The following is an 18,082-nucleotide window of genomic DNA, read 5'->3' as shown; positions in this document are numbered from 1 at the left end:
TCGTCACTGCACCAATCAGGAGGTGGAGCCTTGTCACCGCACCAATCAGGAGGAGGAGCCCCGTCACTGCACCAATCAGGAGGTGGAGCCTCGTCACCGCACCAATCAGGAGGGGGAGTCTCGTCACTGCAGCAATCAGGAGGGGGAGCCCCGTCACTGCACCAATCAGGAGGGGGAGCCTCGTCACTGCACCAATCAGGAGGGGGAGCCTCGTCACTGCACCAATCAGGAGGGGGAGCCTCGTCACTGCACCAATCAGGAGGAGGAGCCTCGTCACCGCACCAATCAGGAGGAGGAGCCTCGTCACTGCACCAATCAGGAGGGGGAGCCTCGTCACTGCACCAATCAGGAGGGGGAGCCTCGTCACTGCACCAATCAGGAGGGGGAGCCTCGTCACTGCACTAATCAGGAGGAGGAGCCTCGTCACCGCACCAATCAGGAGGAGGAGCCTCGTCACCGCACCAATCAGGAGGAGGAGCCTCGTCACTGCACCAATCACGAGGGGGAGCCTCGTCACTGCACCAATCAGGAGAAGGAGCCTCATCACTGCACCAATCAGGAGGAGGAGCCTCGTCACTGCACCAATCAGGAGGAGGAGCCTCGTCACTGCACCAATCAGGAGGGGGAGCCTCGTCACTGCACCAATCAGGAGGGGGAGCCTCGTCACTGCACCAATCAGGAGGAGGAGCCTCGTCACTGCACCAATCAGGAGGAGGAGCCTCGTCACTGCACCAATCAGGAGGGGGAGCCTCGTCACTGCACCAATCAGGAGGGGGAGCCTCGTCACTGCACCAATCAGGAGGGGGAGCCTCGTCACTGCACCAATCAGGAGGGGGAGCCTCGTCACTGCACTAATCAGGAGGGGGAGCCTCGTCACTGCACCAATCAGGAGGGGACGTTTTCCATACTCCAGTAATCCCGCCAATGACCGCTAGTGGGCGGGGCATCCTCATCACTCTTATAGCGGCAAGAATCACGTGACCTGTGGAGCGCCACGTGACCATCCTCATTTCTATAGCAACGTTTCCAAGCTGTCACTGACGCTGGGTTCCCGGAAGTGACGTCAGAGGCGGGAACATGGCGGCTGCACAAGGAGCGATGGTGATCGCGATGCGGCTCCGCAACCAACTGCAGTCCGTGTACAAGATGGACCCGCTGCGGAACGAGGTGACCCCCGACCCCAGTGACCCCCGACCCCAGTGACCCCCCCCCCCAGCGCCCCCTCCAGGCTGAGGCCGCCCCGCTATTATTACTCTCTTACTCTCCGCAGGAGGTGGTGAAGGTGAAAATCAAGGAGCTGAATGAGCACATCGTGTGTTACCTGTGCGCCGGGTACTTCATAGACGCCACCACCATCACCGAGTGCCTGCACACCTGTAAGTATCTGCACCCCCCATATATATATATATATATACAGTACTACACAGGACCCCCCCATATATATATATATACAGTACTACACAGGACCCCCCATATATATATATATATACAGTACTACACAGGACCCCCCATATATATATATATATACAGTACTACACAGGACCCCCCATATATATATATATATATATACAGTACTACACAGGACCCCCCCATATATATATATACAGTACTACACAGGACCCCCCATATATATATACAGTACTAAACAGGACCCCCCATATATATATATATACAGTACTACACAGGACCCCCCATATATATATATACAGTACTACACAGGACCCCCCATATATATATATATATACAGTACTACACAGGACCCCCCATATATATATATATATATACAGTACTACACAGGACCCCCCCATATATATATATATATACAGTACTACACAGGACCCCCCCATATATATATATACAGTACTACACAGGACCCCCCATATATATATACAGTACTAAACAGGACCCCCCATATATATATATATACAGTACTACACAGGACCCCCCATATATATATATACAGTACTACACAGGACCCCCCATATATATATATACAGTACTACACAGGACCCCCCCATATATATATACTGTACTACACAGGACCCCCCATATATATATACAGTACTACACAGGACCCCCCATATATATATATATATATATATATACAGTACTACACAGGACCCCCCATATATATATATATATACAGTACTACACAGGACCCCCCATATATATATATATATATATACAGTACTACACAGGACCCCCCATATATATATATATATATACAGTACTACACAGGACCCCCCCATATATATATATATACAGTACTACACAGGACCCCCCATATATATATACAGTACTACACAGGACCCCCCTATATATATATACAGTACTACACAGGACCCCCCATATATATATATACAGTACTACACAGGACCCCCCATATATATATATATACAGTACTACACAGGACCCCCCATATATATATACTGTACTACACAGGACCCCCCCATATATATATACAGTACTACACAGGACCCCCCATATATATATATACAGTACTACACAGGACCCCCCATATATATATATACAGTACTACACAGGACCCCCCATATATATATATACAGTACTACACAGGACCCCCCATATATATATATATACAGTACTACACAGGACCCCCCATATATATATACTGTACTACACAGGACCCCCCCATATATATATACAGTACTACACAGGACCCCCCATATATATATATACAGTACTACACAGGACCCCCCATATATATATATATACAGTACTACACAGGACCCCCCATATATATATACAGTACTACACAGGACCCCCCATATATATATACAGTACTACACAGGACCCCCTATAATATATATACAGTACTACACAGGACCCCCCATATATATATATATACAGTACTACACAGGACCCCCCATATATATATATATATACAGTACTACACAGGACCCCCCATATATATATATATATACAGTACTACACAGGACCCCCCATATATATATATATATATACAGTACTACACAGGACCCCCCCATATATATATATACAGTACTACACAGGACCCCCCATATATATATACAGTACTAAACAGGACCCCCCATATATATATATATACAGTACTACACAGGACCCCCCATATATATATATACAGTACTACACAGGACCCCCCATATATATATATATATACAGTACTACACAGGACCCCCCAATATATATATATATATACAGTACTACACAGGACCCCCCATATATATATATATATACAGTACTACACAGGACCCCCCCATATATATATATACAGTACTACACAGGACCCCCCATATATATATACAGTACTAAACAGGACCCCCCATATATATATATATACAGTACTACACAGGACCCCCCATATATATATATACAGTACTACACAGGACCCCCCATATATATATATACAGTACTACACAGGACCCCCCCATATATATATACTGTACTACACAGGACCCCCCCATATATATATACAGTACTACACAGGACCCCCCATATATATATATATATATATATACAGTACTACACAGGACCCCCCATATATATATATATATACAGTACTACACAGGACCCCCCATATATATATATATATATATACAGTACTACACAGGACCCCCCATATATATATATATATATACAGTACTACACAGGACCCCCCCATATATATATATATACAGTACTACACAGGACCCCCCATATATATATACAGTACTACACAGGACCCCCTATATATATATACAGTACTACACAGGACCCCCCATATATATATATACAGTACTACACAGGACCCCCCATATATATATATATACAGTACTACACAGGACCCCCCATATATATATACTGTACTACACAGGACCCCCCCATATATATATACAGTACTACACAGGACCCCCCATATATATATATACAGTACTACACAGGACCCCCCATATATATATATACAGTACTACACAGGACCCCCCATATATATATATACAGTACTACACAGGACCCCCCATATATATATATATACAGTACTACACAGGACCCCCCCATATATATATACTGTACTACACAGGACCCCCCCATATATATATACAGTACTACACAGGACCCCCCATATATATATATACAGTACTACACAGGACCCCCCATATATATATATATACAGTACTACACAGGACCCCCCATATATATATACAGTACTACACAGGACCCCCCATATATATATATACAGTACTACACAGGACCCCCCTATATATATATACAGTACTACACAGGACCCCCCATATATATATATACAGTACTACACAGGACCCCCCATATATATATATACAGTACTACACAGGACCCCCCATATATATATATACAGTACTACACAGGACCCCCCATATATATATACAGTACTACACAGGACCCCCCTATATATATATACAGTACTACACAGGACCCCCCATATATATATATATACAGTACTACACAGGACCCCCCATATATATATATATATACAGTACTACACAGGACCCCCCATATATATATATATATATATATATATACAGTACTACACAGGACCCCCCATATATATATACAGTACTACACAGGACCCCCCATATATATATATAATACAGTACTACACAGGACCCCCCCATATATATATATATACAGTACTACACAGGACCCCCCATATATATATATATATATACAGTACTACACAGGACCCCCCCATATATATATACAGTACTACACAGGACCCCCCCCCATATATATATACAGTACTACACAGGACCCCCCCATATATATATACAGTACTACACAGGACCCCCCATATATATATATACAGTACTACACAGGACCCCCCATATATATATACAGTACTACACAGGACCCCCCATATATATATACAGTACTACACAGGACCCCCCATATATATATATAAACAGTACTACACAGGACCCCCCCATATATATATATACAGTACTACACAGGACCCCCCATATATATATATACAGTACTACACAGGACCCCCCATATATATATACAGTACTACACAGGACCCCCCATATATATATATACAGTACTACACAGGACCCCCCATATATATATACAGTACTACACAGGACCCCCCATATATATATATACAGTACTACACAGGACCCCCCCATATATATATATATATACAGTACTACACAGGACCCCCCCCCATATATATATATATACAGTACTACACAGGACCCCCATATATATATATACAGTACTACACAGGACCCCCCATATATATATATATACAGTACTACACAGGACCCCCCATATATATATATATACAGTACTACACAGGACCCCCCATATATATATACAGTACTACACAGGACCCCCCATATATATATATATATATATATACAGTACTACACAGGACCCCCCATATATATATATATACAGTACTACACAGGACCCCCCATATATATATACAGTACTACACAGGACCCCCCCCCATATATATATACAGTACTACACAGGACCCCCATATATATATATATACAGTACTACACAGGACCCCCCATATATATATACAGTACTACACAGGACCCCCCATATATATATATACAGTACTACACAGGACCCCCCCATATATATATATACAGTACTACACAGGACCCCCCCATATATATATACTGTACTACACAGGACCCCCCATATATATATACTGTACTACACAGGACCCCCCCATATATATATACAGTACTACACAGGACCCCCCATATATATATATATATATATACAGTACTACACAGGACCCCCCATATATATATATATACAGTACTACACAGGACCCCCCCATATATATATATACAGTACTACACAGGACCCCCCATATATATATATATACAGTACTACACAGGACCCCCCATATATATATATACAGTACTACACAGGACCCCCCATATATATATATACAGTACTACACAGGACCCCCCCATATATATATATATACAGTACTACACAGGACCCCCCATATATATATACTGTACTACACAGGACCCCCCATATATATATACAGTACTACACAGGACCCCCCCATATATATATATACAGTACTACACAGGACCCCCCCATATATATATATACAGTACTACACAGGACCCCCCATATATATATACAGTACTACACAGGACCCCCCTATATATATATACAGTACTACACAGGACCCCCCCATATATATATATACAGTACTACACAGGACCCCCCATATATATATATACAGTACTACACAGGACCCCCCATATATATATATATATACAGTACTACACAGGACCCCCCATATATATATACAGTACTACACAGGACCCCCCTATATATATATACAGTACTACACAGGACCCCCCATATATATATATATACAGTACTACACAGGACCCCCCATATATATATATATACAGTACTACACAGGACCCCCCATATATATATATATACAGTACTACACAGGACCCCCATATATATATACAGTACTACACAGGACCCCCCCATATATATATATATATACAGTACTACACAGGACCCCCCCATATATATATATATACAGTACTACACAGGACCCCCCCATATATAATATATATATACAGTACTACACAGGACCCCCCATATATATATACAGTACTACACAGGACCCCCCCCCCATATATATATACAGTACTACACAGGACCCCCCCATATATATATACAGTACTACACAGGACCCCCCATATATATATACAGTACTACACAGGACCCCCCCCATATATATATACAGTACTACACAGGACCCCCCCATATATATATACAGTACTACACAGGACCCCCCATATATATATATAAACAGTACTACACAGGACCCCCCATATATATATATACAGTACTACACAGGACCCCCCATATATATATATACAGTACTACACAGGACCCCCCATATATATATACAGTACTACACAGGACCCCCCATATATATATACAGTACTACACAGGACCCCCCATATATATATATATATATATATATATATATATATATACAGTACTACACAGGACCCCCCATATATTATATACAGTACTACACAGGACCCCCCATATATATATATATACAGTACTACACAGGACCCCCCCCATATATATATATATATACAGTACTACACAGGACCCCCCATATATATATATACAGTACTACACAGGACCCCCCCATATATATATATATACAGTACTACACAGGACCCCCCCATATATATATATATATACAGTACTACACAGGACCCCCCATATATATATACAGTACTACACAGGACCCCCCATATATATATATATATATACAGTACTACACAGGACCCCCCATATATATATATATATACAGTACTACACAGGACCCCCCCATATATATATACAGTACTACACAGGACCCCCTATATATATATATACAGTACTACACAGGACCCCCCCATATATATATATACAGTACTACACAGGACCCCCCCATATATATATACAGTACTACACAGGACCCCCCCATATATATATACAGTACTACACAGGACCCCCTATATATATATATACAGTACTACACAGGACCCCCCCATATATATATAATATACAGTACTACACAGGACCCCCCATATATATATATACAGTACTACACAGGACCCCCCATATATATATACAGTACTACACAGGACCCCCCCATATATATATATATATATATATATATATTATATATACAGTACTACACAGGACCCCCCCATATATATATACAGTACTACACAGGACCCCCCATATATATATATATATATATATACAGTACTACACAGGACCCCCCATATATATATATATATACAGTACTACACAGGACCCCCCATATATATATATACAGTACTACACAGGACCCCCCATATATATATATATACAGTACTACACAGGACCCCCCATATATATATACAGTAACTACACAGGACCCCCCATATATATATATATATATATATATATATATATACAGTACTACACAGGACCCCCCCATATATATATACATACTACTCAGTACCCTACACCAGGACCCCCATATATATCATATATATATATACAGTACTACACAGGACCCCCCATATATATATATATACAGTACTACACAGGACCCCCCATATATATATATATACAGTACTACACAGGACCCCCCATATATATATATACAGTACTACACAGGACCCCCCATATATATATACAGTACTACACAGGACCCCCCAATATATATATATATACAGTACTACACAGGACCCCCCCATATATATATACAGTACTACACAGGACCCCCCCATATATATATATATATATATAATATATATATATACAGTACTACACAGGACCCCCCATATATATATATACAGTACTACACAGGACCCCCCATATATATATACAGTACTACACAGGACCCCCCATATAAATATACAGTACTACACAGGACCCCCCATATATATACAGTACTACACAGGACCCCCCCATATATATATATACAGTACTACACAGGACCCCCCATATATATATATACAGTACTACACAGGACCCCCCCATATATATATACTGTACTACACAGGACCCCCCATATATATATACTGTACTACACAGGACCCCCCCATATATATATACAGTACTACACAGGACCCCCCCATATATATATATACAGTACTACACAGGACCCCCCCATATATATATATACAGTACTACACAGGACCCCCCATATATATATACAGTACTACACAGGACCCCCCATATATATACAGTACTACACAGGACCCCCCCATATATATATATACAGTACTACACAGGACCCCCCATATATATATATACAGTACTACACAGGACCCCCCCATATATATATACTGTACTACACAGGACCCCCCATATATATATACTGTACTACACAGGACCCCCCCATATATATACAGTACTACACAGGACCCCCCCATATATATATATACAGTACTACACAGGACCCCCCATATATATATACAGTACTACACAGGACCCCCCATATATATATACAGTACTACACAGGACCCCCCCATATATATATATACAGTACTACACAGGACCCCCCCATATATATATATATACAGTACTACACAGGACCCCCCCATATATATATATATACAGTACTACACAGGACCCCCCATATATATATACAGTACTACACAGGACCCCCCCATATATATATATATATCATATATATATATATATATATATATATACAGTACTACACAGTACCCCCCATATATATATACAGTACTACACAGGACCCCCCATATATATATATACAGTACTACACAGGACCCCCCCATATATATATACAGTACTACACAGGACCCCCCATATATATATATACAGTACTACACAGGACCCCCCCATATATATATATATATATATATATATATACAGTACTACACAGGACCCCCCATATATATATATATATATATATATATATATATATATATATATATATATATACAGTACTACACAGTACCCCCCATATATATATACAGTACTACACAGGACCCCCCATATATATATATACAGTACTACACAGGACCCCCCCATATATATATACAGTACTACACAGGACCCCCCCATATATATATACAGTACTACACAGGACCCCCCATATATATATATATATATATACAGTACTACACAGGACCCCCCATATATATATAATATATACAGTACTACACAGGACCCCCCCATATATATATATACAGTACTACACAGGACCCCCCATATATATATATACAGTACTACACAGGACCCCCCATATATATATACAGTACTACACAGGACCCCCCATATATATATATATATATATATATATATATATATATACAGTACTACACAGGACCCCCCATATATATATATATACAGTACTACACAGGACCCCCCATATATATATATACAGTACTACACAGGACCCCCCATATATATATATACAGTACTACACAGGACCCCCCCATATATATATATACAGTACTACACAGGACCCCCCCATATATATATATACAGTACTACACAGGACCCCCCATATATATATACAGTACTACACAGGACCCCCCCATATATATAATATATATATATATATATATATATACAGTACTACACAGGACCCCCCATATATATATACAGTACTACACAGGACCCCCCATATATATATATAATATATATATACAGTACTACACAGGACCCCCCCATATATATATATATATATATATACAGTACTACACAGGACCCCCCATATATATATATATATATATACAGTACTACACAGGACCCCCCATATATATATATATATACAGTACTACACAGGACCCCCCATATATATATATAATATATATACAGTACTACACAGGACCCCCCATATATATATATACAGTACTACACAGGACCCCCCATATATATATACAGTACTACACAGGACCCCCCATATATATATATATATATACAGTACTACACAGGACCCCCCCATATATATATACAGTACTACACAGGACCCCCCCATATATATATATATATATATATATATATATATATATATATACAGTACTACACAGGACCCCCCATATATATATACAGTACTACACAGGACCCCCCATATATATATACAGTACTACACAGGACCCCCCATATATATATATATATACTATATATATATATATATATATACAGTACTACACAGGACCCCCCATATATATATACAGTACTACACAGGACCCCCCATATATATATACAGTACTACACAGGACCCCCCCATATATATATATATATATATATATATATATATACAGTACTACACAGGACCCCCCATATATATATACAGTACTACACAGGACCCCCCATATATATATACAGTACTACACAGGACCCCCCATATATATATACAGTACTACACAGGACCCCCCATATAAATATACAGTACTACACAGGACCCCCCCATATATATACAGTACTACACAGGACCCCTCCATATATATATATACAGTACTACACAGGACCCCCCCATATATATATATACAGTACTACACAGGACCCCCCATATATATATACAGTACTACACAGGACCCCCCATATATATATACAGTACTACACAGGACCCCCCATATATATATATACAGTACTACACAGGACCCCCCCATATATATATATACAGTACTACACAGGACCCCCCCATATATATATATACAGTACTACACAGGACCCCCCCATATATATATATATACAGTACTACACAGGACCCCCCATATATATATACAGTACTACACAGGACCCCCCATATATATATATATATATATATATATATACAGTACTACACAGTACCCCCCATATATATATACAGTACTACACAGGACCCCCCATATATATATATACAGTACTACACAGGACCCCCCCATATATATATACAGTACTACACAGGACCCCCCCATATATATATACAGTACTACACAGGACCCCCCATATATATATATATATACAGTACTACACAGGACCCCCCATATATATATAAATATATACAGTACTACACAGGAACCCCCCATATATATATATACAGTACTACACAGGACCCCCCATATATATATATACAGTACTACACAGGACCCCCCATATATATATACAGTACTACACAGGACCCCCCATATATATATATATATATATATATATATATATATATATATACAGTACTACACAGGACCCCCCATATATATATATACAGTACTACACAGGACCCCCCATATATATATATACAGTACTACACAGGACCCCCCCATATATATATATATATATATATATATATATATATACAGTACTACACAGGACCCCCCCATATATATATATACAGTACTACACAGGACCCCCCATATATATATATATTATATATACAGTACTACACAGTACCCCCCCATATATATATATATATATATATACAGTACTACACAGGACCCCCCATATATATATATATATACAGTACTACACAGGACCCCCCCCATATATATATATACAGTACTACACAGCACCCCCCCATATATATATACAGTACTACACAGGACCCCCCATATATATATATATATACAGTACTACACAGGACCCCCCATATAGATATATACAGTATTACACAGGACCCCCCATATAGATATACAGTACTACACAGGACCCCCCCCCATATATATATAAAGTACTACACAGGACCCCCCCCGTATGTATATACAGTGCTTTACAGGACCCCCCATATATATATATATATATATATATATATATATATCTATATATATATATATATCAAATCAAATCAAAAAATGCTTTATTGGCACGTCCGAATAGGTATTTGGCATTGCCAAAGCTAGTAAAGTGGGTGGGTGGGTGGGGGGGGGGGAGTTGGGTTGGGTGGGTGGTGGGTATGGGGGGGGGGGGGGGTTCGGTTATAACAGTCCATGGAGTCTCATCTTCCTCTTCGTTGGTGACTGCTATATGGGGAGGTGGGGGTGGGTGGGGGTGGGGGTGGGTGGGGCGGGGTGTATTGGGATAAATATAACAGTCCGTGGAGTCTCATCTTCCTCTTCGTTGGTGACTGCTATATGGGGAGGTGGGGGTGGGGCGGGGCGGGTGTATTGGGATAAATATAACAGTCCATGGGGTCTCATCTTCCTCTTCGTTGGTGACTGCTATATGGGGGGGGGTGGGGTTGGAGGTGGGGGTGGGTGTATTGGGATAAATATAACAGTCCGTGGAGTCTCATCTTCCTCTTCGTTGGTGACTGCTATATTGGGAGGTGGGGGTGGGGTGGGGCGGGTGTATTGGGATAAATATAACAGTCCATGGAGTCTCATCTTCCTCTGGTTTGGTGACAGCTGGACACGTATTGGGCAGCGATCTCCACAGTGGCCTCTTCTTCTCCCAGTAGGATGTAGAGTTTCCTCTTCTCCCAGTCTGGGATGTGGGCAGAGAGTCTTTGGTAGTAGACGGCCCTCACAGCTGAGTATTTGGTGCAGTGTAGCAGGAAGTGGGTCTGGTCTTCTAGGGCCCCCTGCTCACAGTGCTGGCACAGTCTCTTCTCCCGTGGCTTGTACGTCTGTCTGTATCACCCCGTCTCTATCTCTAGGTTGTGGGCGCTCAGTCTGTACCGGCTCAGGGTCTGTCTGTGCTTGGGGTGGCGTATTCTCTCCAGGTAGGTGGCCATGGTGTAGTCCCTTTGTAGGGATTGGTACACATTGGTGAGTTTCTTGGAGTTATTTATTTCGTTTCTCCATTCTTCAATGTACCGCTCTCTGTTTGCCTCTGTGGTCGCCTTTATTTCGGCCTTGGTTATCATCTGTTGGAGTTTTTGGTTTGGTGGTTGGCTGCTGTTTGGTTGGGGGGTGTCTGGCTTGCTCCGGTGGCTTAGCCATGCTTGGTGGTGGTAGGAGTCGCTCCCCTGGATGTGTGCCTGGAAAGCTAGCGCCCTCTTCTGTATGGTGAGCCATAGGGGGAGTCTGCCTAGCTCTGCCCTGCAGGCCATGTTGGTGGTGTTGCGATGGACATGGAGCAGGTATTTGCAGAACTCCAGGTGGAAGTTCTCTGTTGGGCTGGAATCCCACTGTGACTGGTCTGGGTAGGTGGCTGGGCCCCAAACCTCACTGCCATAGAGAAGGATCGGGGAGATGACAGCGTCAAATATCTTCATCCAGACCCTCACCGGTGGTTTGAGGTGGTACAGTTGTCTTCTGATGGCGTAGAAGGTTCTGCAGGCTTTTGCTTTCAGGGTTTCTATTGCTGCTTTGAAGCTTCCTGATTGGCTGAGCTCCAGCCCCAGGTAGGTGTAGCTGTTGGTTTTCTCCAGTGTGGAGCCGTTCAGTGTGAATTGTGAGGTGGTGGAGGCTTTATTGTGGCCCTTCTTCTGAAATACCATGATTTTGGTCTTCTTCTGGTTGATGGGTAGGGCCCATGTGGTGCTGAATTTTTCCAGCACTGACAGGCTTTCTTGGAGGTCTTTCTCGGTGGGGGCCAGGAGAAGGAGGTCATCGGCGTATAGCAGGAACTTCACCTCTCGATTGTTCAGGGTGAGGCCTGGGGTTGGTGAGGTCTCCAGGGCTGTAGCCAGTTCATTGATATAGATGTTGAAGATCGTTGGGCTCAGGCTACAGCCTTGTCTGACCCCTCGGGCCTGTTGGAAGTATGCTGTCCTTTTCCCATTCACCTTCACACTGCACTGGTTTCCGGTGTAGGAGCTCTTGATGACGTCGTACGTTCTTCCTCCTATTCCACTCTCTAGGAGTTTTAGGAGTAGGCCTGGGTGCCATACTGAATCAAACGCCTTCTTAAAGTCCACGAAGCAGGCGAATATCTTGCCTCTTCTGGTGTTGTGGACGTGCGTCTTGATGAGGCTGTGCAGGGTGTAGATATGGTCTGTGGTGCGGTGGTTTGGCATGAACCCTGCTTGGCTCTTGCTGAGGACCCCGTGTTGTGTGAGGAAGGTGAGGATTCTGTTATTGATGATGCTGTTGTACAGTTTCCCCAGCTATGTGCTGCTGACGCAGATCCCTCTGTAGTTGTTGGGGTCATATTGGTCCCCATTCTTGTAGATGGGGGTTATGAGCCCTTTGTTCCAGTCTTCGGGGAAGTGTCCAGCATTGAGCACGAGGGTGAATAGCTTTGCCAGTGCCGCGTGTATTGCTGGAGGGCTGTATTTCATCATCTCTGGTAGGATGCCGTCAGGGCCACTGGCCTTTTTGCCTTTCAGCAGGACAATTCTTTCCTGTATATCTTTTATGGTGATTGGTGAGTCCAGAGGGTTCTGGAAGTCTTTGATGACTTTCTCCATGTCCCTCAGTTTGGTGATTATCTGTTGCTGTTCTGGAGTTAGTTCTTCTTCTGGGATGTTTTTGTAGAGACCTCTGAAGTAGTTGAGCCAGATATTGCCATTTTGGATGTGGAGAGAGTTTTTCTTGGGCTTTGTGCCCATGTGGTGCCAGGTCTCCCAGAATGAGCTGTCCTATAGTATACACAGGACGCCCCCATATATATAGTATACACAGGACCCCCCTCCATATATATAGTATACACAGGACGCCCCCATATATATAGTATACACAGGACCCCCTCCATATATATATAGTATACACAGGACTCCCCCCCCCCCCCCCCCCTCACATATACTATAACATGGAGTGTCTATCTGCTCAGCTCTCTGTTCTTTGAGTAGGTGTGGCTGTTGATGACTCCGCCCTGTTGTCTCTTCCTCAGTCTGTAAGAGCTGTATAGTCAAGTACCTGCAGACCAGTAAGTATTGTCCACTGTGTAATATCAAGATCCACGAAACCCAACCCCTGCTCAACCTCAAGCTGGACCGCGTTATGCAGGACATAGTCTACAAGCTGGTGCCCCGCCTCCAGGAGAGTGAGTAGTCACTGCCCCCGCCCCTCAGCTCCGCCTCTTACCCTCTCAGGACTGCCCTTGACAGCAGTGTCTGTATTGTGTCCTAGATGAAGATAACCGGATCCGGGAGTTTTACCAGTCACGTGGCCTGGAGCGTGTCCTGCAGACCAGTACAGTGGAGGGTGAGTGCTGCCCCCTAGTGTCTGCCCAATGGTGACCCTCTAGAGGTCTACCCCGCCCCCATGTCCTGACTACAGGCTGTACCAGTGCCCTCCCCTACCCCGCCCCCATGTGCTGACTACAGGCTGTACCAGTGCCCTCCTCTACCCCGCCCCCATGTGCTGACTACAGGCTGTACCAGTGCCCTCCCCTACCCCGCCCCCATGTCCTGACTACAGGCTGTACCAGTGCCCTCCTCTACCCCCGCCCCCATGTGCTGACTACAGGCTGTACCAGTGCCCTACCCCACCCCCATGTCCTGACTACAGGCTGTACCAGTGCCCTCCCCTACCCCGCCCCCATGTCCTGACTACAGGCTGTACCAGTGCCCTCCCCTGCCCCGCCCCCATGTCCTGACTACAGACTGTACCAGTGCCCTCCTCTACCCCGCCCCCATGTCCTGACTACAGGCTGTACCAGTGCCCTACCCTGCCCCCATGTCCTGACTACAGGCTGTACCAGTGCCCTCCCCTACCCCCGCCCCCATGTCCTGACTACAGGCTGTACCAGTGCCCTCCCCTACCCCGCCCCCATGTCCTGACTACAGGCTGTACCAGTGCCCTCCTCTACCCCGCCCCCATGTCCTGACTACAGGCTGTACCAGTGCCCTCCTCTACCCCGCCCCCATGTCCTGACTACAGGCTGTACCAGTGCCCTCCTCTACCCCGCCCCCATGTCCTGACTACAGGCTGTACCAGTGCCCTCCTCTACCCCGCCCCCATGTCCTGACTACAGGCTGTACCAGTGCCCTCCTCTACCCCGCCCACCATGTCCTGACTACAGGCTGTACCAGTGCCCTCCTCTACCCCGCCCCCATGTGCTGACTACAGGCTGTACCAGTGCCCTCCCCTACCCCGCCCCATGTGCTGACTACAGGCTGTACCAGTGCCCTCCCCTACCCCGCCCCCATGTCCTGACTACAGGCTGTACCAGTGCCCTCCTCTACCCCGCCCCCATGTGCTGACTACAGGCTGTACCAGTGCCCTCCCCTACCCCGCCCCCATGTGCTGACTACAGGCTGTACCAGTGCCCTCCCCTACCCCGCCCCATGTCCTGACTACAGGCTGTACCAGTGCCCTCCTCTACCCCGCCCCCATGTCCTGACTACAGGCTGTACCAGTGCCCTCCTCTACCCCGCCCCCATGTCCTGACTACAGGCTGTACCAATGCCCTCCTCTACCCCGCCCCCATGTCCTAACTACAGGCTGTACCAGTGCCCTCCCCCTACCCCGCCCCCATGTCCTGACTACAGGCTGTACCAGTGCCCTCCTCTACCCCGCCCCCATGTGCTTACTACAGGCTGTACCAGTGCCCTCCTCTACCCCATGTACTGACTACAGGCTGTACCAGTGCCCTCCTCTACCCCGCCCCCATGTCCTGACTACAGGCTGTACCAGTGCCCTCCTCTACCCCGCCCCCATGTGCTGACTACAGGCTGTACCAGTGCCCTACCCCACCCCCATGTCCTGACTACAGGCTGTACCAGTGCCCTCCTCTACCCCATGTACTGACTACAGGCTGTACCAGTGCCCTCCCCTACCGCGCCCCCATATCCTGACTACAGGCTGTACCAGTGCCCTCCTCTACCCCGCCCCCATGTGCTGACTACAGGCTGTACCAGTGCCCTCCCCTACCCCGCCCCCATGTGCTGACTACAGGCTGTACCAGTGCCCTCCCCTACCCCGCCCCCATGTCCTGACTACAGGCTGTACCAGTGCCCTCCCCTGCCCCGCCCCCATGTGCTGACTACAGGCTGTACCAGTGCCCTACCCCGCCCCCATGTGCTGACTACAGGCTGTACCAGTGCCCTACCCCGCCCCCATGTCCTGACTACAGGCTGTACCAGTGCCCTCCTCTACCCCCGCCCCCATGTGCTTACTACAGGCTGTACCAGTGCCCTCCCCTGCCCCCATGTCCTGACTACAGACTGTACCAGTGCCCTCCCCTACCCCCGCCCCCATGTCCTGACTACAGGCTGTACCAGTGCCCTCCTCTACCCCGCCCCCATGTCCTGACTACAGACTGTACCAGTGCCCTACCCCGCCCCCATATCCTGACTACAGACTGTACCAGTGCTCTCCCCTACCCCGCCCCCATGTCCTGACTACAGGCTGTACCAGTGCCCTCCTCTACCCCCGCCCCCATGTGCTTACTACAGGCTGTACCAGTGCCCTCCCCTACCCCGCCCCCATGTCCTGACTACAGGCTGTACCAGTGCCCTCCTCTACCCCGCCCCCATGTACTGACTACAGGCTGTACCAGTGCCCTCCCCTACCCCGCCCCCATGTGCTGACTACAGGCTGTACCAGTGCCCTCCTCTACCCCGCCCCCATGTCCTGACTACAGGCTGTACCAGTGCCCTCCCCTACCCCGCCCCCATGTCCTGACTACAGGCTGTACCAGTGCCCTCCTCTACCCCGCCCCCATGTGCTTACTACAGGCTGTACCAGTGCCCTCCTCTACCCCCATGTACTGACTACAGGCTGTA

At 45.1% G+C, this 18,082-nt stretch overlaps 1 protein-coding gene across 1 annotated transcript; it reads left to right on the top strand.

The window, feature by feature from the left end:
• Positions 1-1,057: 1,057 nt before the first annotated feature.
• PCGF1 (polycomb group ring finger 1) lies at positions 1,058-15,557 on the top strand (the record flags this gene model as incomplete). The annotated part of the gene is made up of 4 exons (XM_075261493.1): positions 1,058-1,167; positions 1,271-1,376; positions 15,244-15,396; positions 15,483-15,557. Coding segments are annotated over exons 1-4 (424 nt in total), but the record flags the coding sequence as incomplete, so codon positions are not given.
• Between the last annotated feature and the right edge of the window lie 2,525 nt (positions 15,558-18,082).

The sequence above is a fragment of the Leptodactylus fuscus genome, unplaced genomic scaffold (assembly GCF_031893055.1).
Source record: "Leptodactylus fuscus isolate aLepFus1 unplaced genomic scaffold, aLepFus1.hap2 HAP2_SCAFFOLD_146, whole genome shotgun sequence".
NCBI lineage: Eukaryota > Metazoa > Chordata > Amphibia > Anura > Leptodactylidae > Leptodactylus > Leptodactylus fuscus.
The sequence above is the reverse complement of the archived record's forward strand: the minus strand, read 5'-3'. Positions and strand labels throughout refer to the sequence as shown.